Here is a 22,465-nt window from a genome sequence, read left to right as displayed (position 1 = left end):
TTCTCCCTTTTGTGCCAGGGAAATAAAGATGTCTCCATTATAATAAAAAATAAAATAACAGTTTAACGTAATGCAGCCCTGCGTTACACAAATTCGACCATCCAAATTTGGTAACAACTTTTAGTATAACATTTCACATGAAAAACATCACAAAAAGATGTAGCTGGATTAAAGGACAAGATTTAATATCAGTTTCAGTTTCTTTTTTTTTTTTAAAGCTAACTAAAATATAATAAATCTACCTTGTACCTTAAAAAAAGTAAAATACAACTTCAGAAGCCTTTGATAGTGTATAATATATCACAGTTTCCTCTCTAATATCTGCATTATTCCTGTGAAAACATCAACAGATTTCTCCTTCAAACAATTATATTCATCCAAGTTTCTCACAAAAAAAAGACATTCTACAAAAATACACCTAAAATTAGCCTGAGAGTCTTAGAATTTACACTTTAGTCTAACTCAATGCAATCTCTGTGAGCTGTAAGTTCTAGCCACTGGCTGCTAACATTTAACTAGCTTTCAGGTCAATTTCAATACAGATTTGGTGTTCATAATTTAGCATATTGGCGAAAAAGTAGGTGCGTCCCCTAATGCGTCAGTAGTGAGTTTATTGCATCTTTTGGTCCTGAAGGCATCTCAGGGAAGATCTCTGTTCATCCCAAACACGTTTTCTATTGTTCCTGGGACGATGTCAGCCCTGCTTTTAACCTGCTTAAATTTGACATGACTCAACAGAAAAACACCATCCACTGCCACCTGTGAACTTCTTTGCAGAGAGGCCGATGGCAGTCAACAAGGCAAATATTGGCTACGACCGATAAAATGCGACTGCGACTGATAAAACGGTGTATACCTACCGACTGTGTTTCTGTGACACAACTGCACACTTCATGTACAATCTAATGGAGTCAAACCAATGATAACTAAAGCAAACAGTATTGCAATGTTTGTTGTGTACCATAATTCTAATTCTAATTTTGAAAATTATAACATAATAACTGCAGTTAGTTTCAGTAAACCACAATTCAGTTATCAGATGCTGTTATTGCTTTTTGTGTCCTGTTGTGCAGTTTTCATATCAGACTCCAGGGAGTCAACTTTGTCCTAGTTTGACTCTTTGACATTAGTAACTTTTAATGACTAAATACCCTTAGGGGGAAACAATCAGACTTTCATAAGATCACATTATGTATAAAAGATCAGCTCCTGCCAGAGTGGTGTTAATTATCTTTTTGGCGTTATTAGATTAAAAGAAAAAAAGTTCCTGTTGATAGAGATGACACACTTTGTAGACTCAGCTTAAATACCCAGCATTTACTTGTCCTGGTTGCTCTGGCAGCGTTCCTGGAACATATCTGACGCTTGAGAACTAAATGAAATCGAGCCAAGGTTCCATCTCTTTTACCTGAACAGAGATTAGCAACATGAAAAGTAATCTTCTGAGCAATATCCACTGATGACAGTTTAAAGGTTATTGTATCAACTCTGGCAAATGAAGATCTGCTTACTGAAAAATGACTCTCAACACACCAGCTTATGCACTTTATTTTGGGGGGAAAATATAAGTCATGTCTTAACCTGAAATGTTTTTGTGAGTATGGTTTGAGTAATTCAGTTTAGGCCACTGTTTGAAAATGTGAGTTTTTTTAAAAATTTGTTTAAGGTTTAGTGTGTAGGATTTAGAGGCATCTATTGGCAGAAATGCTAAATAGTATTCCTAACTTTGTTTTCAGTAGTTTATTATCACCTGCATAGAAGAATCGTGGTTTTGTTACCTTAGAATGAGCTGTTTATGTCTCTATATGAAGCGGGTCCTCTTCCAGTCTATCATGTTGTTTCTACAGTAGCCCAGAATGGACAAACTTAAGATACTGCCATTTGTTGTTTTTTGCATGGGCCACCGTAGTTCACCTACATGCTTGCACCTGGGAGAAGTTTCAGGTTTGCATCCTCACCCCTTGATGCCACTTAATCCATCACACTGGTCCTTTACATGTGTCTTTTTTGTGACATGTGCTATAGGTTTAATCAAAACTTGTCTCCTGGGAGATGAAACAATTTATGCTACTTGCCAACATCCCACCTTACCACACACCTAAAACAAAGCCACAAAGTATGCAATGCCAAATTAAATAATTCTTCATTTAATTCTTATGAAATGCTTTATGTGCAGCGTTTTGTAGGATGTTATATTTTACTCCTCCATGCCGGAGATTGCTGTGGGCATTATGTTTTTAGAGTGTCTGTCTGTTTGTTGTTCTCCTTCTTGTGAACACAATTTCTGAAGTATTAAGGGATTTTTTTTTTCGAATTTGGCACCAACATCCACTTGGACTCAATGGTGAGTGATTAGATTTTGGCAGTAAAGGTCAAGATCACTGTGACATCTGTCTGCATCTGTCCCATTCTCATAAAGGCAATATCTCATGTAGAGTTGACTGGTGCACAAAGGCATACAACTGTGAGGCCATAGTTCCACTTTTAACCACTGTGTTTGTATGAAAGATTGAAAGATGCATTAAGTATAAATCTCCTTATCTTCACCCTCTCAGGTGGCGAAGGACGTGTCCATCCGTCTCCACAGTCAGCTGGACAGTGTGGAAAAGAAGAGGAGTCGTCTGGAGCAGGAGAATGAGGAGCTGAGGGTCCGACTGCAGGACCTGGAGGTTGCCAAACAGGTCCTCCAGCAGGAGATTGATAAGGTAGGATCAAAATTTCATAACTTTGCTGTATGAAGGTAATATTGGGTTTGGCAGGGCGAGCTGGCCCACTCAGTGGTATAAATACTGATTGTTAGTGTGGCTGTTCATAGATATTTGGAGTAATGTATGTGGCTGAAAGGTTGATGCAGAGGCAGATGGTGCAGTTTCTATTTTTTTTTAAATGTTGGGAGTTTTTAGTGTGCAAGGAAACTGTAATGAACACATAATGAACAGAATTTACTTGTGTTTTCCTTGCAGCAGTAGTCATCCGAAAGGTTGCTGTGCTATTATGAACTTGTTGAAGAAGATTACTATGGTTTAAGTTCAGATTGAAGTGTCTGTTTGAGTTTCAGACCAACCTGGAAATTTCAGTTAAACACTGAGGTTCAGGCAAATCCTTATTTAGCACGTCGTCCTTTCTGCCTTTTGAAGAAAACATTGTTTACTGCACTCAGTTTGCCTGCGAGCCTCAGGAGAGCCCGTCTCTGTTCTCATCTAGTGTTGACTTTGTTTCTGCCACTCGGCTGCCACTCCAGGGACGTTTTAGTTATACCAAGTGCAGCCAATAAAGCACCGCAATGAAAAGGGAGAATAAGATTTGATGTTAGGGCCAGCTGTAGAGAAAATAAACACATGGAGTCGGTGTTGCACTCTTTTGAAAGGAAAATAACTAAAAATAAGGTGATGTTAGTGGACCTAGATTCGCTCTGAGTTAAATAAGATTGACCTCTCCACTGTTTCCCTTCTCAGCAGAGTAATCTGAGTGAAAAACATAACATGAGCCCCATCTTTCCACTCTTTTCTCTCTGTCTCTCTCTCTTGCTTCTGCTCATTGTCTCTGTCCCTCAGTGTTTGATGGGCTGATGCTCCTGGTCTTGGCCCAGGACCAGGCCCCTGATGTGGGTCAGGGTTGGGTGGACGGCTGGCTCGCTGGCAGGAGATCTGGGTCTGTCTGCTCCAGTCTGGCTGGACTGTGTGTTCTCTTGATACAATTGGCAGTTTGCTTAGTGTGGATGGCTGAGAGGGACACTCACTGTATCCTGATGTTGATTTTATGGCAGTAGATAGTCAGTTAGTTTAACTAGCAACTCACTGGTTACCTTTTTGTTCGCTAATGACTATAAAATTATTATGATGCTTTTAGTGTGAAACATATTGGTGAAAATTGCATTGATGTCTTTTTTTTTAAACAGAAGGCTTAATGGGAGTTGAAGATGATTTCTAGGCTTTGGTTTATATTATGCACAATAATATCGGCAAATCATCAATATAAGCCAATATTGGCTTTGAAGTATTGGAATAAATGAAGTATTGGAATCGGATAATGTGCTTTTTCTTGTTTTGCACAATGAATGCATTTAATGCATTGAAAAACACAGTATGTCATGTCTCCATCTGCAGGACAGCCATCACAATAAGAGTATGTATAGTATCACGTTAATTTCACTAGAGAAGAAACTCGATGAACACTAGAATTAGGTGTGGAAAAAAGTCGATACATCCATATTGGTATTGGGTATCGACCAAATGGATTGTTGTGATAACGGCATATCGTATATCTGCAAAAAAGAAAACCTAGATATCATTTATCCTTTGTTTTTATGTAGAGAACCAGATCCTTTCTGACACAGTTGCTCATCTTTCATTCTGATGATTATGTATCAGTCTAAGCCTTGAATTGCTATGAAAATTGAATTTACCATTATATATTCTTTCCAATCATCACCTGTAGTCATGATGATTGGATAGTGATCGAAAGACAGAGATTGCAGATACTAGCAAATACTTCATTTCCTCCCTCAACCACAATGTATGACAGTTTTATCACATGCTGACTGCAAAGACTCCTCTTTTATTGAGTCACACATGAGTGACATTGTTGTCCTTCATGTTGTAAGTTGTTGAAATTTTCCACTAGGGCTGGGTAATATATTGATATTATATCAGTATTTTGAGACTGAATGAGACTAAATGTTGTCTTATGTCATAATATTGTAAGTGCTGTCTCTCTGTAATGTAATGGAATTTCTGAACTTACTAGACTATTCTAGATGTTCTGTTATTTGAGTTTAACCACTCAGTCATTATATCCACATTACAGATGGTTAAAATCCCATTGTGTAAATATTTTGTGAAAGCACCAACCCTACATTATTGCCACAATATATATATAATGAGGCATTTGGCCAAAAATATTGTGATATATATTTTCTCCATATCGTCAGCCCCATCCTCCACCTGTTATCGAGTAGTCAATTGTGTCATATGTTTTGCGTTTGCATTGCCAGGTCCAGAGATGAACCCACTTCTAATTTCCATTTCAACAGTTTGGTTTGTTAAATGAAATTCACAATATCTCTTAACATAGAAATGCTATAGGGTATTTTGACAGTACTGTGGATTTATGTAATGTCCATCAGTGTTGATTATTTCAGCATTGTGTCTGAGAAATCATGTTTTTCAGTTTAGTGGACGGCCCTTAATATTATTATGATCACCAGCTGTCAGTGCAATGGTGGAGAAGCCAGCCAGTGGCATGAATCAGAGTTAAGCTGTAGTGAGTTCCAAAGACATTGCCATTCGGGATTTTAACTGCTTATTGTCAATTTCGTACAAAGTGTAATCATTAGCCCATTCTTGCTGTTAGCAACTGAATTTTAAGATTGGTGCTTTGATGTTTCAAACAAAATGCTCCATGGGAGTTGTAGTCAACTTCTCGCTTTAGGTTTTGATGTTCACAGGCTTGCTTTGGCTTTTTGATCAAAGTACCAGATGTTTTCTAACACAGTGTCTCATCTTTCATACTGTTGATTCATTGTCAGCCTGAGCCTTGACTGACCATATGACTGTGGGGCTCTCTAGCTGTTTGCCAACAGTCTGACTGACGTAGTTTCAAAAGCTGTGTTTGGGTGTGTTGTGTCGAGTTACGCTAACCCTTCACTGAAGGGAATTCTTCACATAGCTGATATGATTCAGGGAACCGTGTTTGTGTGTGGACACATCCACACAGGAATGTCTCACTCAGCTGTGTTTCATCTTTGATCATTAAGGATGAACAGGAGAATTGAAATACGGCCCAGAAACTGGAAAAAGTGATGTAGATAAGAAAACATGTGGATCGAGAGGCAATAAAGACATATGTGTAAAAAAAAGACCAGCAAAGTGGACAAAAAGGCAGAGAGACAGAAGAACACAGACAAGCAAGGCTTTGGAGATTCACAGGTGTGAGGGAGGTTTGTGAATTATTGATTGTGTCCTGGTGACGGCTGCAGGCTCCAGTCTGAACTGATATCGATATTCTTTACAAAGCAGAGCTATACTGCGCAGGGCTTGACTTCTATTCTACTGCTGCAGGCCGTCGATATTTTACTAGGAACTTGAGTGGTATTTTGCAAACCCAACAATCTTAATGTTTCATGCACAAAAACTGAAGGAGAAACAGTTGCAATAATCTTAGTTAGAAAGTGCTATATACTTATACGTAACAGCAATATTTGATCTAGAAATAAACTGATTTTTATCAGTTTTTTTGTCCTTGTCAAGCTGGTGTGACTGACCTAAAAGCACAAATTATAATAGAAATATACATCAAATGGTTTTATTTAAAGGATCAATAAAAAAGAAGCATCAAGGGGAGCCTGGCGGCTCAGTGGATAGAGAGGGCACCCCATGTACAGAGGCAGTGTCCTCACTGCAGCAACCGTGGGTTCGATTACGGCCTTGGCCCTTTGCTGCATATCAGCTCCTTTCTCTCTCCCCTTTTCACGCTTACGCTGTCTTATCAAATAAAGGCATTCAAAGGCAAAGGGATGGGAAGATAAACACTTTTGTCATATATCGTGATAAAAAAACCCACAATATTTGATTTAAATGAATTTCCATTATTGCAATAATAATGAATATTCAGCAGCACCCAAAGAGACAGCTGGGCAACCAACAATAAAAGACTTTTTTGCAAAAACAGGCTGCAAAACCCTAAACCTCAAAAGACATGAAAGATCTTAATGCATTGGCATAGTGTGTGTTCTTTCTGTGTTGCAAGTAAATTATCTGTTTCTTTTAAGGGCATAGTCCCATGCCTAATACAAAACATATTAAGCTAGGACTTGTAACACAGTGGTGTAGTGTGTGAATGGCTCTTTGGAAGCAGCAGTCACTTCAGTCAGGATAAAAATATGCTTCAGCTCTTTTTTGAAGGTGTATGGCCCGAGTGAAATGCCAGCTGTTATACAGCCTCTGTAGACAGCGGGATTTTATTTATTTTTTACAGAAGATGCACAGCTGTGTGTAACACAGGGCTAAAAAATGCTACTAACATTTTCTATATAGATGTGCCATAAGCAAGCTACATTTTGATTTTGGTTTTGTTTAACTTTTGTTGAAAATATTTTTTATAAATTAAATAAATTACTGCCTAGTTGACAGTTCGAGCTACATGCTCTCTTCATCAGACCTGATCCAGGTCTTGTCTAGCACTTTGTTTTTTTTGTAGAACTGGTCCAGACAGAACGCTGTTCTAAAAACAGAGCATGTCAAAAACAGACCATAGAGAATTAAAAATAAGTGTTAATTTCTTGTAACGTCACTGTCTTAAATGTGAACACCCGGGTTGTTTTATGTTATATTTATGCAGTGTTGGCCATCTGTGAAGATGTGTGTTAGAGGCCTGCTCTGTTATCTCAACTCTTGGTCTGCTAGAGTATCTGTACATCTAGCGCACACACAAATAACTGCGTTCATAAACACACACGCATCTCTATTGTTTACCTCCCTGTGGGTAAAGAGACAATCAATGCAATTAAGTCAAACGTGGAGCTGTGTTCCCTCTCTTCCTAATTTTCTGTCCTCCTTTTCTCCCATCCCTCCCTCACAGATCCACTCCTCCCTCCCTCTGTCTTTCTCTCCCCATTTATTATCACCTCTCTCCCTCCCTTCTCTCCTCCTGCTCCCACAGAGACCCAGAGGAATGCTGATGCAGGGATTTCTTTATCCCTTCTCCCTCCTCTCTTTCAAAATCTCCTCTCTGCCTCGTCTCCTCTTCCTCCTCCTCCTCCTCCTCCTCCTGTCCTCCCCTCTCACCGCCTGCTAAAAGCCTTTACTCCCTCCCTCACTCAAACCTCTTCATTTCCGTCTTCCCCCTCCTCTCCTCTCGTCTCTCTCTCTCTCTCTCCTGATGCAGTCATCTCTGAAACCATCGATCCATTCCAGCTGTTTGACCTTTGAAGGAGGCAAGGTCACATCTGATGAAGGGAGGGGGGTAGCATTACAGAGAGATGTAGTTTAGGGAGTGTAGAAGGAGGGAGAGAAATGATCTCTGTAGAAATAGAGGGGAGGATGTATAGGGTGCGACTATTTCAGGTCCTTTGTCATCTGAAGGTGAGGAGGGAAGGATTGATTGAAGGGATGGAGGAAGAAGGGACGGTGGGGAAGATAATGAAGCTGAGTTTGATGTCTAAGGTATGTGGAGGATGGAATCTGAGCTTTAAGTCTCATGGATTTCAGCAGCCAGTTGTGGAAAAAAAGAGCAACATTTGCACACAAAACAAACAGAAGCGCGCACTGGTTTCTGGATCTGTGGGTATTGTTTTGGTTCTTTTTGGTTGTCACCAATTTTTGCTTTCTCTTTGTTGTGGCTGTGTGAATCACAGTGTGTGGTGTAAACAGACAAACAATACTAGCTGCAATTTATGTGTCGCTGGAGTTTTGTTTCACTTTTGTGCTCACTCCCACTGCGCTGTTATACGTGTCCCTTTGCCTTATATGTGAATATGCGATTTAGGCCTGTAGAGGAGCAATGATGGAGCAAAGAGGAGAATAAAGAGGGTAAGGTGTTCATGAGGTGATCATAAGCAGAATAAATGATGGACTTTGACCCTGTAAGGGCGAACGAAGCTACATTCATTGTGTTGCAGCTGCCATTAACCTCGGCCTGATGCATCATTTTCACTCCGTGCAGTGAGTGATGTTCATTTAAAAGAAGAGTTGACGATAGTTTCCTCATGCATTCCTGCTTCAGTCTATAGCTAACACAGATTATGCATACAAAAGTTGTGCTAACAGTCAGGATATACAGTATTCTATATGTGTGAATGCGGACAGATAAAATGATGACCCCCTAATTTTGCTGAACGTAAACACAGGGTTCCCGCTGATTCTTTCAAAGCATCAAAAGCCATTGAATTCATTAATCTAAAAATAAGGCCTTAAATGCTATTAAAATGAATTAAATGAATTTTTCAAAAGTCTTAAAAATGCTCAGTAGGATTTTCTGAATTGTTTTGGTACTGATATTGCATTGTAAAATCTCAATACATTGGAAATGAATTTGAATACAACAATTCAGCCAAAATGTAAATATTTTCTGAGCATTACGAGGTGATATAACAAGTGCAGTAAGTTCACTTTACAGAAAGGCCATTTAAACCTATTTAATAAGTCAGCCTAACATTATATTTAATAGGTGTTAGAAATTTCTATATATGTATGTATAAATTTAAAATAAAATCCCAAGAAAACAAATTTGATCAAACCACACCCACTCGGTGCTGATGAGGTGGGTTGTTAAACTCTAAGAAATGCTCACTTACTTAGAGATGCTTTTTTTTTTTACAAACTTTAATTGTGATAATTTGCTTACAAGTCATAAATACTTAATTTAATTGAGATTTTTTTTTCTTTTTTAAATAAAGTTTACAGGGGGGTTAAAATGACAGACTGCTTTGTTTGCTGTTATTACTACTACGTATCATCTTGGGTGCTTAAAAATGATCTTATTTATCCCTCTTGGTTCAACCACACAATGAAATGCTCATAGCCGTTAAGTCTTTAATGTGTCATTTTAAAGAAAGTTTTTACCATTTTTATGCTGCCTAATGTTCAAGGAGGTCATGTGCAGTACAGCATCTCTAATGGTTTGAACCTGTAAGCTACACAATTTAACAACATTTTACATTTTTCTTTAACAATCAACTCCTGTCACTGTTGCCTCTTTTCCCCAGACAAAAGGCAATACACCTTTGTCTTTAGATGCTCACATTGTTGCAAGCTGTTGTACTGTGATACCCGGCTGAATCCCGGTGCTCCTTTGTTCATAGACTGCAGTAGAAGTTGACCAGTAAAGCTTGTATTCCAGCTGTGGCCACACTGCCTCAAGGTGACCAAACACGAAAGAGAGATTATAAGAAGTAGAGGTAGACTGATGGAGGGATGTGAAATGGAGAGATACAAAGCAGAACTATGCTTTGTTGAAGTATTCAACTTAGATAGGGAACAGGAAGAGTTAATGGAGAACAAAGGGAGAGGACTCTGTAAAGAGAAAGAAGGAAATTATACAGTAAAGGACAGAGGGAGAGGCACAGAGAAAAAAGAGGTAGTGAGGGGAGACTGTACCATGTGGGGTCTTTGCAGGAGGGCTAGCAGTCGAGGAGATAACAGCCTTAATTGGAAAAAAATCCTCTGTGACTTGAGGGCGAAGGGAAAATGCAGCATGTCACTCCCTGACTCTCTTATTTTATTTTCGCGCTCCTTTTCTTACATCATGTCTTTTCTTCTTTCTTTTCCAGCCTCTCTTCTTTGTTTCTCTCATGTTATATACTGTATATACATACTCCCCTTGTCTCCTCTCTCTGCATGCGTTTAATTCCCATGTTTCCCCTGAAGGTCATTCAAAAGGTTTCTTTCTCTTTTTGAACACGTGTGTGTGTGTGTGTGTGTGTGTGTTTGTGTGTTTGATAGCGCGGTGATTTAGAGTTAGTCTGTTGAGGACGATATGGTTGCTCTTTCTGCTTGGGCACATATGCATACCAGCATATAAAAAGTACATTTTTATGCTCTTTTTTTCTCTGTCAAACAGTCTTTATATAACACACTTGACAGTCTGGCTTTGTCAGAGACGTGGGTATCTGAAAAGAGCTTGTTATGGTGCAGCAGAAATGACTAGTGATATTGAATGATGCATCCTATGTTCCAAGTCTTTACTTACACACATACACACTCACTTACAGCGTGTTGGCACAGCAGTGATATGGTTAGGCAAAGGTCGTGGTCACTGTTAAAAGAAAGTGTTGAACGTGCTATTTTTCAGGTTTTCGGGTTGTCTGTCTATCCATTCCATTCTTGCAAATGCGATATATCAAAAATGCCTTTCGAAAATTTCTTTAAATTTAGCACAAACATCCACTTGAACACACAGATGAACTGATAAACTCAATACTTTTTTTAGGCTAATAATGACAAAATTTTGCACAAATGTCTAAGGTAATAAAATTATGAAGTGATGACATGGATCTTAACTGTTAATGCAACTTGACTGGTTGACAGAGGCGAAGAACTGGGAGGTGGCAATTCTAGATTGTGAAATTTGACTTTTATCTCCACAGATTTTCAGTATTTCCATTTTTTAATCTGCCAATTGAAAATGCCCATAAAAACAGGTGGATGGAGACACACCTAGAATTCTCAATGTGAAATGTGATCTCTTTATTGCACACTGCAGTGACTATAGTGCACAGTCTTGAAAATTCCCATAATAGATAGAAAAAAGTACTGTTAGTAGACTGTGCACTACTTTTTGCTAAATGTCATGATGGATACAAAAATTCAAATAAACTGATGATTCAGAAGTGTCCCAAATTGCAATTCCAAATACAGCTCATGTTGAAATAGGGTATATAAATAGCAGGGTACATGGACTTTTCAATGCATGCTCGCTCTCTCTCTCTCTCTCTCTCTCTCTCTCTCTCATTCCCCAGTTACAGCTGAAGGAAACCGTTCCCTGTTATTTCTGACTTTCAGGAAGTGCTGCCTATTGTTTTGTAGCGAGTTGAGGGATGTGGGGCAAGGGTAGCCTGAGACTCTGCAGTGTGTGCTAGTGAGTGTGTAGTGCATGCTTGTGTGTTGTGTGTTCTTTCTTTCTTTTTGAAAGTGAAGACAGACAGGGCGTTCACTCACATGCAGGTTAGCCCACAGTGTGTTTATTAATGTCCATGCCAGCGCTGAGCGTTTGTATGATTATTCCACAAAACTGGCAGCTTTCTGGGTATATTTTATGTGCATGCTACTGCGACGTCCTTCAGCATAACGGAGCTCGAGATTTGTTTAAGGTCTATGGAAGGTCAGTTATACTGTAACGTTAGTGTGACAATTTGAAGGTAGAACCAGGGTGTTTATATTTAAGGCCTCAATTAACCCGCTGAACCCCCTGGCTGTTTTGCTTGGTTTTCACTCCCTTATTAACATGCTCAGCATATAGTCACAGCATATGTAGGCTGTCTAAAGTACATTACATGTAGGCCTACAGTGTTACTAACCACAATACAGTATAAACAATGAAAGGCACAATACAGCAATGAATAGACAACACACACTACAGTTCAATAATACACTCACATTAATATGCCTAAATTTTGTGCTCAATTATATAGATTAGCTGTCATATATGAGAAAGACAAGAAAATGTGGTTATTTGCTTGTAAAATGTCAATTAATAACAATACCAATTAATGGATTATTTTGATGTAGTTGCTGATTAATTTACTCTCGATCAACCAATCGATCAGTTACAAAGTTCATTAGGAAGGATGATCCAGAAAAAGAGAGTATTTCTGTCATTGATACTTAAAAAAAAGTAATCAATTCTGGGCTAAGATCATAAATTTAACTTTTTTTTTAAAGGTACTTGTTGCACAGGATGCTGTAAAAACGCTGTGATGTAATTCTGCCAAGCCCCTTCTCCCCCCCGTATCTACTTTTCTGCAGCACGCAGGTCATGGCACCCATGTTATTTCCCCCGCTGCCTATCTCAAGGCCAACAATGAAAGCAGTGTGTTGTCTGTGGGGACACCAAGTGCCGTTAAATGGGTCAGAGCATCAAAGCAGCCTGGGTTTAAACTTAGCTTTATCTGGGTCAGGGTGATTGATTAGAATGAAGATGGTCTTAGAAGAACAGAGAGCCACAAAACACCAGAGACAGTGTGATGGGTGAGTTAGAGAAGACAACTGAATAAGGAAGACATTTCTATTTCAGGGATTTCACTAAAGCTGCAGTAATCATAAAACTACACGCTGTAATTGAATTATTACATAAATGTAAGAAGCAGAGATTGAGAGATGCTGCATGGAGAGAAGCGAGAGATGAGAGGGACACTAAGATGGAAAACAAGCAAGATTTGATGTTATCTGAAGAAAAGAGAGGAGATGGAGAGGAGATTGATAGAGGGAGAAACTATCAGAAAAAAAAATAGTTTGGTGAAAGGATAAGCCAGGTAAGCGTGAAGAGGGAATGAAAGTAAAGAGGAGCGATATTGCAAAAGAAAACAATAGATACAGGGAAGACAAAGATGAGTGACAGCTGAGAAAATGAGCAAAAGATAAAGAGAGGGAATGGATTCAGAGTGAGAGTGGCAGATAGAAAGTGATATATCGAAGGAAAAAAAGAGTACAATAGAAGGTAAGAAAATGAGATGATGAGACAGAAAGAGCTTGTGAACACGGTAAAAGAGACAGAAGTAGGAGAAAGTAAAACATAAAAGGAGGGTATTACCAAAAGAGAAGGGCACGAAGATGGGGAAAAGACAAGAAAACCACAGATAAGCAAACAGGAGATAGGGAGGTATTAGAAACAAACGGAAAGAAACAAATGTCAGGGGAAAGAAAGGAAGGAAAGAACGAAAGAAGGCAGGGAAAAACAAAGGGAATCTTGCCGGTAGCATTTCTGGGTCGACAGGAGCTTCACTGGTACCAGTGGGACAGGCAGAGGTCACACACACACACACACACACACACTTGCTCATTTGAGAAGTACACACGTACATATGATAATGTATAGGAGAGCAGAGAGTCCTTTGGGGAAGTCAAGGCATTATAGGCACACATGAGAAAGAGAGAGAGAGAGAGAGCAGTACAAGAGCAAACCAAAGAATATTACACACATTTATCTGTAGCCTCTGTTCTGGACCAGCCCAGTCACCACAAGAAAATACTGGCATTGTTCGTTTCTGCAAATCACAAATATGTAACATTTGTACATTTCCAAAGTGACGTAGTGTAGGAGCTGACTGCCATCAGGAGGGTGAGGGGATGGTGGATGGAAAGATGCCTGACAAGCTGCAGACAACTTCAGACCACTGTTCAAGACCAACACACAGCAACCCTGGGAGTTTTTTAGGGACCTGTTGCTGTGTGCCTCCAAACTTGGGTGTATTAAGCCAAAACGTGATGTTTTCCGAATCAGTGGGTTTTGTGCCCAAATACAATCACATATTAATCACAGCCTTGTTGTAAAGTTAAGAAACATAAAGTTTCAACATATTGGCTAAATAATAATGAACAAATGTAATCCTAATTTGCAGTGACAATGGTAACATTTGTTCTGATGACCAGGTTGGCTAAACAGTCTGTATATATAACTAGTGAAAAGGGCACATTTGAAATTTTTGTCGGCTTTACATACATGTACTTTAAGAGGTGTATTTTCAAACATCTCAGTACAAAACAATGCATTCCAACAGCAACACAAACTGCATCATCCAAAACGGCCATGAAGTTGACAAAAACTGCACAATTTACTCTTGAATGAAGTTAGGATTCACTACAGGATTTTTATATTAGACTGCATATAGTTTTCTGTAGTATAATAGTGATAACCTAAAGAGGAATATCACCCAGCTCCCAGCTCTCAGCTCTCAACTCAGTGGATCTTTATAATGACTTCAGCTCATAATGTTGGTGTTCTGATCTGCAACGTTTTATGGCAGAAGAAGAAACTAGAGCACACTGATTGATTTGCAGCCATTTGACTGCAAGTCAGGTGTCAGGTATAGGGGCTTCTAAGATTTGAGGACATTCAGGGCCTGGACGTCTGTCAGAGGGTCTGGGGGATCTTCCTCTTGTTTTTTTAAGTAAACAAGCTCTATTTTTATGCTCTTTGTGATGCATTCTGGTACTTGATTTACATTCAGAGTACAAGAAAAATCCCCATTGTGAATCAGTTTATTTTCATTGTGAAAAGAAACTAGTTGGCAGGCCATCCAGCGCCCTATTGCAGGCCACACAGTGATCATCTAGGGCGCAAGTGGAGTATCACTGGTTTCAACATTTCTTGGTTAAGGTTGAAAATGTCGCCATTATAGTTGAAATAAATCAGCATTAAGTGTTGGTAGGAGATTGGAAGTGAATTCTAGTCTCTGGTGTCAAAGTCAAACACCTTGTATTCCCATCCACTGCTCTGACCCAGTGCCCTGACTTCTAGCTGCTGTAATAACAACACTATTTTCTGCTTTGTCTCTGAATATATGCAGGTCGTATTGAGCTTTCTGAACAACCAATGCTGCTGTTTTCCTGTATAGACCAGTCTTAAACCAACAAAAACATGCAGGCAGGAATCAGCCTATACTGTCATTTTTTCAAGTCAGAAACAAAAACCACACTTAACTGCGCAGCCTCTCATAATTTCCCCACCATCAAATATATTTGTGGTTAATTTTTCAACAATGTTTTCCAAGCACTGAGGAATAACAGAGCTAACAGAGCGCCGCTTTGACATGATGATGCGTTTATACACAGATGATTAGCATTGTGTTTGCCTCCGCCTCATGTTCCTCCCTCTCCTTACTGCCAATATTTGTGTTCAATATTTCAAGAGTTGAGCATCTTTTAGGGGCCCGCAGGGGGTGCAGAGGCAATTTCATGCCTCAGTAGCTGGAACACGAGTGTCTGAGATGCCCCTCATACTGAAGGGCCATGAACTGTTGGAGTCACTGATGGAGACATTTTGAGGTGACTGGGGAGTAATAACAATGTAAAAAACACAAGAGTGGAAGAGAGGATGAGGAGATACAAAGAAGGAGGATGGACAATGGATAGATTCAGAGAAGGAGGGATGAATGTGTAGACACCATTCAGTGATAGAAACCCAATAGTGAGTAGGGAGAAGCTCCAGCTGGAGTACAATGGCACAAACAGCACTTTTTCTTTTGTCCACTCACTGAGTCTGATGCTTAAATTGTTGTTATTTAGACCCAAGATGATGTCTCTGCATCGCCTGCTTTGTTCAACCGACAGTCCAAAACCCAGAGATTCTCAAGTTACAATCATATAAAACTGAAAAAATTAGCAAATCTTCACTTTTGAGTCGCTTGAACCAAAAAAAAAAGGTTGGCAATATTGTTTTCAGAATTGATAGATTGGATGAATGGAAGAATGTGATGATAGTTTGAAAGGGAGTTTTGGTAAGAAAGATAGTTTAATAAGAACAGAAAAAAGGGGAACAGGCACAAATGGATGTGCTTCTAGTAAAAGCTTTTCTGACCTGTAGTTCTGATTGACTGAGTGCCATTAAAAGCTTTTGTAAAATACCCGAGAAATGCTCAGCTTTGACTGCAGGACACTTTACAACCAGGAAACGACTGCCGCATGGCTCTTATCAGGTGTTACCCTCATCTCTATGAAATGTCACCTCGTTAAGAGGTGAGAGGTACAGTACTCGTAGGTTGACCTTGATGTATTCTTAATTTTGTATAACAAGTTTTGAAAAGGTTTCACTCACAGAGAAGCTTTTATTTGTCATCTGTTGATTTCGTTGAGTGATTCAGCTTCATCTTGATTATAACTTTGCAGTCAAAAAGTGCAAGTCCATTGTTGGAAAATGTCATACATAATTGTTCCTGCATTTTCTCTGCATCAGGTGGTACACTGAAAGCTTCAGACTGCTCCACTGTTGCCTTGAGTGGCAACAGGTCTGTAAATATCAAAAGGTGGAAATATGCTCTTTTCAGTCATCATTTAAGTTTCTGTAGCAGTGTTTCCCGCTGAATTAGAATCTACACAAGGAGGTAGCTGACAACGGGAGTATGTCTTTCTAAATGGGGACATTTTGGCGGGTCCCTGAAGGCCACGCAGGCAGAACTTACAATGAGTTCTTTTTGTCCTCAGCAGCACTTTGAGTAGCAGGGTGAATAACTGATCTGTGGGTTCAGTAAGAGCTGATCAAATCAGATTGTTGGATGATAGGAGCAGCTGCTGCAGAGGTGAGTGAAAGCAAACTTTTAGACCCAGTGCAATGCACCTTTAAGTTTTACTGTCAGTATGCCTGTTGTTTTACTGCTCCATCTGTGCCCAGAGTTTGCTCTGAGCTTCGAGAGTTTGGTGCAAAGAATAACTGCACATTCCAGTAGCACTCCTAATGATGGTTCTGCTCCGAAAGTATAAAATCAATACATGGCGGCAGATCTCTTAATTATAACCAGCCACAATAAATATGACTGTGGGGGAAACTCTGTATGTAGTCTTATATTTTTCTTCCAGAGACCCAGAGCAAGTGTAGGAGGACAATCTGTTAAAGATGTTAGTTGTGGGTTTACCACATGCTTTTTATGTTGATATTACAACAAAGGTGCCCTTTTAGTCCAATTTGGTCTCCCCTTTTTACAATTTTTAACAGACATGTAATAACCACAGTTGAAGAAAAAAAAAAAAAAATTGTTTGTATTCAAAATTTGATTAACCTGTACATGGCAACTTAACCAAATTACTGCTTGAGTGTCAGCTCAGCTTTCCCCTCACCTTCGACTGCATCTGCATGCGATAATTCTCCACATTTGCCCCATATAAATAAAGAGTAGGCTGTAAAGGATAGAGACTAAGGGAATGAAGGTTAAATGGAGAGTAGATACACTCAGTGATGGATGGGAAGCTTTAGGCAGTAGGTCTGTATGTCCACACAGGACAAAATGGAGTAGATGGGCGGGTGGAGATGGAAAAAGAGGGGAAGAAAAGAACACAGTGGGTGAACGGACACCTTAGAGGCGGCTGGTGGAGGACAATACTGTACGAGAACAGAGTGAAAGAAACGAGCAGATGGATGACAGAGAGGAGGAGGGACTCTCTCTCTCTCTCTCTCTCTCTTTCTCTCTCTCTCTCTCTCTCTCTCTCTCTCACCCATTAAAGTGTCCACAGCTCTTAAAAGCTGACTGGAGTGCAGATTATCTCACCTACTGAATGGGGGACAAACTGGGGTTTGCTAAAAAGGTTCCACTCTGGTCTCAGTTGGGAACCATTGTATCTGGAGATAAAAAGCACTCACACAAACACACAGACACCTGCACGCACACACACTGGATACACTTTAGGTTTCCTATTGTATATGAGTATGTGTGCTGAGAGTGTTAGGGTGAATATCTATTGATTGTCTTACATACAGCATGGACCATAGATCCATCTCCGCTCCCTTGAGATTATACTCCACTTTCCTTTGTGAGGGTGTGTGTGTGTGTGTGTGTGTGTGTGTGTGTGTTTGTGTTTTAAAGCATTTTTTAAAATTTCTATGAAAGTATAATTGTGTGTTTGTGTGTGTATTTGCCCATTAAATGTGTGTCGCGTCAGACTGTGAAGCTGAGCAGCTCTTGGCTCATGAATTATACATGAATTATACGTCCTGATGTCAGTCGTGATCTGCAGCAGACCATTTATACTGCTACCCTACCCAGACTCTGCTGTCTGAGAACAATGACAGTAATATTACAGAAGGAATTTTTATGCATTGCTGGGTTAATTTATCTTTTAGAGCCATGGTTTTGTCTTTTAGGTTTTCATGAAAAGTTCACAAAGTCAAAGGGTCTGCTATGAAAAAGGTGTGCATTTGGCAAGTAGTACTAGGAAATGCAGGAAGGTACATATAATGTAACATGGCTAATAGTCCACAGCTACGCTAAGGGCCTCTTTTGCGCCCCCAAATCCATTGCTGTTCTTGTAAATGCACGGAAGGTGCACTCAAAAGTGAGAGCAATGTCGTTGTAGCACGCAACTATCCCAGTCACCTATTTTTACGTCATGGTGCGATGGCTGCGCCCTGAGATACGCAGTGTTCACCTTTAAAAGCGCAGAATGGAGCTGAATCGGGTCAGGCTCTGGCCAATTTTTTATTTATTTATTTATCTGTTTAATGAGGCTGTTGTGAAGTGTCTCATGCTTAAATGGCAGTTTGGCAGATGCTTTAATGGACTAAATCAAGAGGGAATGAGAGAGAAAGAGAGGCAGGAGAGAGGGGGAAAGTGGAGCATGTGGAGAACCAGGGGAGAGAGAGAGAGCACATGCGAGAGAGTGACAGAAAATGAGAGAAAGAGAAAGGAGGGCTGCAAGGCGACTGAGATGGCAGTGCTTGCTTCTACCTCCCCAGCAGCGGGAGAGATGAGCCTAGCGTGCAGTTGGGAGTGGTAAACATCGCCTGCCTGCTGCATCGCCATGGATCGTACTAAATACACCAAGGGGCCTCTTTGCAGAACCTGTCGTGCACGAGATGACAGACTAATAACAGAAAGAAGAGAAGAAGGAGCAGCGGTGCGAGGAAACACGCTAGCCCTTAGCTTGTTATACCTGTGTAAATAGTAAAAGAAACTGTACAGGTTTATGTAGTAATAGTAAGTAGTAGTAATAGAAGTTTATTACAATCAGCATTTTACCCTAAACAAAAAAATTATAAAATAAAAATAAAAGATACATACATGTAGGGCCGGGCCTGATTTTTTTGTGCACTATCAGATCTCTAATGTAGCACCACTGCAAAAGTTCCATGTCATGTGACCGAGAACAAGTCATCACATTCTGTTATTCTTGTAAGTATATGATATTGCGTTGGGTATTGTTGCTTAGCTAATCAGATGCAACCTGCCTCTGCTTATGAAGTTAATTATGTTCAGTATAGTAGCTTTATATGCCAGCATGCTAAAATTTCTGAATTTCCACTAAATACAAAGTGTAGCTGCGACTGACAAACCAAAGTATTCTACACATCAAAATCTTGACCTCCTGATGGCTGAATGAAAAGTAATTTGGTCACCAAAGTCAGTAGGATTTATTATCTGCAGACCATGAATATTTATAGCAAATTTCAAGTTAATTTGTCCAATAGTTGTTAAGGTATTCCGGTCTTGACCAAAGAGTTGGACAAATCAGCAGACAGCTAATTTGGCTAACCCTGTAGCGAACAGCAGTCCTTATTCAGAGACACCCCTGGTCACCCATACTTGATTTCAAACTAACATTATATATACATTAGAAGTTGAACTTGGTGTTACTGGCAATGTGACTGCTTTTATTTCAATTTGATCCATGAGACATAACGTCCTTTGAAGCTAGATTAATATTGCAATTATTTGATTTTCATGTTCTACTGTGCAGTAATGGATATAATCACAAACAACCGCATTTGACTGTGACATGTATGAATTTTTACAGTGTCACGTGAATAAAAGCTCCCAGCGTAATTGTTAATGTGCGCAGCAGTTTCAGTCTGTCTGTGGTTTCACTGATGGTTTCTCGCTGTGGAGCAGATAAACGGAGGAGGCTGGAGGCAGCACAGCTCAAATCAATACAAGCATTTAAATTTTTAAAAGGATGGAGTGCCTTTGAATTTAACGGCTTCACACTTTGCTAAGTGAAAAGGCCAGGCTTTCCAAGGAGCACCTCTGGCACAGAGCTGTGGGAACAAAACCTGAGCACCATCATTCAGCAGCTTGGAATCTGTTCTGTTTGTGCTTCTGGAGATTTTTGTGTACAAGTAAAGTTTTAGTACCCCTGTATAATATCATAACCCTTGAGCTTCTTTAGTATTTAGATGTTAAAATTGTTTAAATCCCCAATGCGCTTGCCTTTCTTTAACCAGAGTACCAGTACTAGTATGTGAGGTGAAATTCTTTACATTCAGGCTGAATATTCAACAGGTCATGTTTTAAGGTGATCTGGCTTTTATTTCCTTTGTTTAAACGCTGCAGTTGACCTTGTCTTTGCAATTAGATGAGACAAAAGACATATATTGCAGTGATTTACGATGCAGAGAGTTTAATGCTGTGTGGATGATAGATGAAGCAGCCTGAATGTGGTCATTCATTGATATTCCCGCGCAGTCCTGGCAGCTCTAACTACATTACAGGTGTAAGGTATTAAGCTGTGTACAGAGTCCCTGTGTTTCCTCTCTATCTTATCTGATCTCACTGTGGCTGTTTGAAACAGCCAATTGAGAGGATTTTCACGTTCAGCTTCAAATAAGGGAAAATGCTGCAACTCCTGAAACACCTTCAGAAACCACTAGAGAAGCTCTAAACTCCTAAACATATGAAATATAAACTAGAGTTGCTTTTTGATATTGCTGGGAGATGATTATAGCTGGAGGGCGAGTATTCTACAAAGGCTCAAATCACAGGCTACTGAGTTCAGTTGAGTTTAAGGGTTTGTTCTTCTTTTCCACTGCGAAAGCAAACAAGATATACAATAGACCGCCATATGAGGTCATTACCTTCTTCTGTTAGGTTGAATCACAGCCAGAAATTTAGAGACAGTGCCTCAAATACACCTTCACATGGAGGAAAATAGCCCCTATAGCACTGCTATAGGATGAGGACTACCTTCTGTTATTTTAAATTTGCGGTTTTAAACATCCCAGCTGGGATAGGCTCCGGCCCCCTGCAACCTTTAAGAGTGCTAGCGGTTACGGACAATGAATGAATGAATGAATGTTTCTAACATTAAGATCATGGTTTCTCTTTCAAGGTAAAGATCTTCTGGCACACGGGGAAGTAATCCAAAGTAATCCAACTCAAACATAACTTACTGGCTGACAATATCTGCTTTGATGAGGTTTTTTGGTAGATAGTGGAAGGTAGCTCCAGGGTCTGGTTTGCAAAAACTGCGCACTCTACCATGTTTGCTGTCAAACCTTCCATTATGCTAATACAAACTCTGCTCTCTGGATTGACAAGTCCATTCTGTGTCAGAGGTTTCAGGTTTTTTTTTTTTTGCTAGTGTGCATCACACACAATGCATCATATGTAAAAAACTGTAAGAAAAGTGATGCATGTAGACAGAGGGTAAAATGTTTTTTTCCAGCCCCTTCTCTCTCCCATCTTGTGGAATTCCCCCTCTGTGTCAGTGAGCTCGGCATCAGATAGCGACACAAAGAGGCACCTTTTTGCGGCCCAACTTGTCAAATACTGCTGCTTTGTCAGTAAATGTTGTTTTCAGACACCGATGTACCTTGTCGGTATAAAATTCACAGGCCAGTGGCAGTTTGTCACCAAGCTGGTACCTACCACAGTATAATCACCAAGAAAGGCTGTAAAGTCCACAACTTTGACCAATCCATTTTATTGGCTCTCTTGCATAGCATGCACTTTAGTGTTGATTGGATCTTCAAGCTCTAAATTTATTTATTTTTTTTTTTGTTTCAACCAGATTATGCGACTGAGACGTTGTAATAAAGCTGAGATGGGCATCCATTGCATTGCCAAGAGAAAATTAAAAAACTCCAACAATAGCGCAAGAAAAATGTTTAGCATTCACAGAGAAAGAAAAGATTTACAGAAACTCACTTATTCAGCAGAAATCCAGGAAACTAGACTCAACTGCTCTGTTCACACTATTTGACTGACAGAAACAAATGATGGAAAAGAAATGGAAAAAAACTCAAATCGAATACATTCAAATTTAACAAAAGCAATTTCTGATTTTTCTACTGAAAGGAGCAGTTTCCCCATGAGAGGACTTGACTGACCCTGTTAGTGTTTACTGCCAGTGGATGAGAGGTTCACAGGCTGATGATGGATGGGGAGGTTTATTGTTAATGGATCATGAATGTGAGCTCTGCTGTGCATTGACGTGTCTCTGCAACAGCAGCACTCGGCTGCATTAAGCCACAGTGAGGAGATAAACGTGCCGCAGCAGGTCATTTGTAAAACATACATGTAGGTTGAGCTCACAGTGTGTACTGTATA

The 22,465-nt window shown here is 39.8% G+C and overlaps 1 protein-coding gene across 1 annotated transcript in view; it reads left to right on the top strand.

Annotated features, from left to right (window-relative positions):
- LOC121947510 (protein SOGA1-like) overlaps nt 1-22,465 on the top strand; it is a 119,560-nt gene that overhangs the window by 22,287 nt on the left and 74,808 nt on the right. The window contains 1 exon segment of the mRNA XM_042492592.1: nt 2,556-2,705. Coding sequence (XP_042348526.1) covers nt 2,556-2,705 — 150 coding nt within the window.

Source organism: Plectropomus leopardus, chromosome 8 (genome assembly GCF_008729295.1).
Source record: "Plectropomus leopardus isolate mb chromosome 8, YSFRI_Pleo_2.0, whole genome shotgun sequence".
Taxonomy (NCBI): domain Eukaryota; kingdom Metazoa; phylum Chordata; class Actinopteri; order Perciformes; family Serranidae; genus Plectropomus; species Plectropomus leopardus.
Note: the sequence above shows the minus strand (reverse complement) of the source record. Positions and strands in the feature narration are given on the sequence as shown.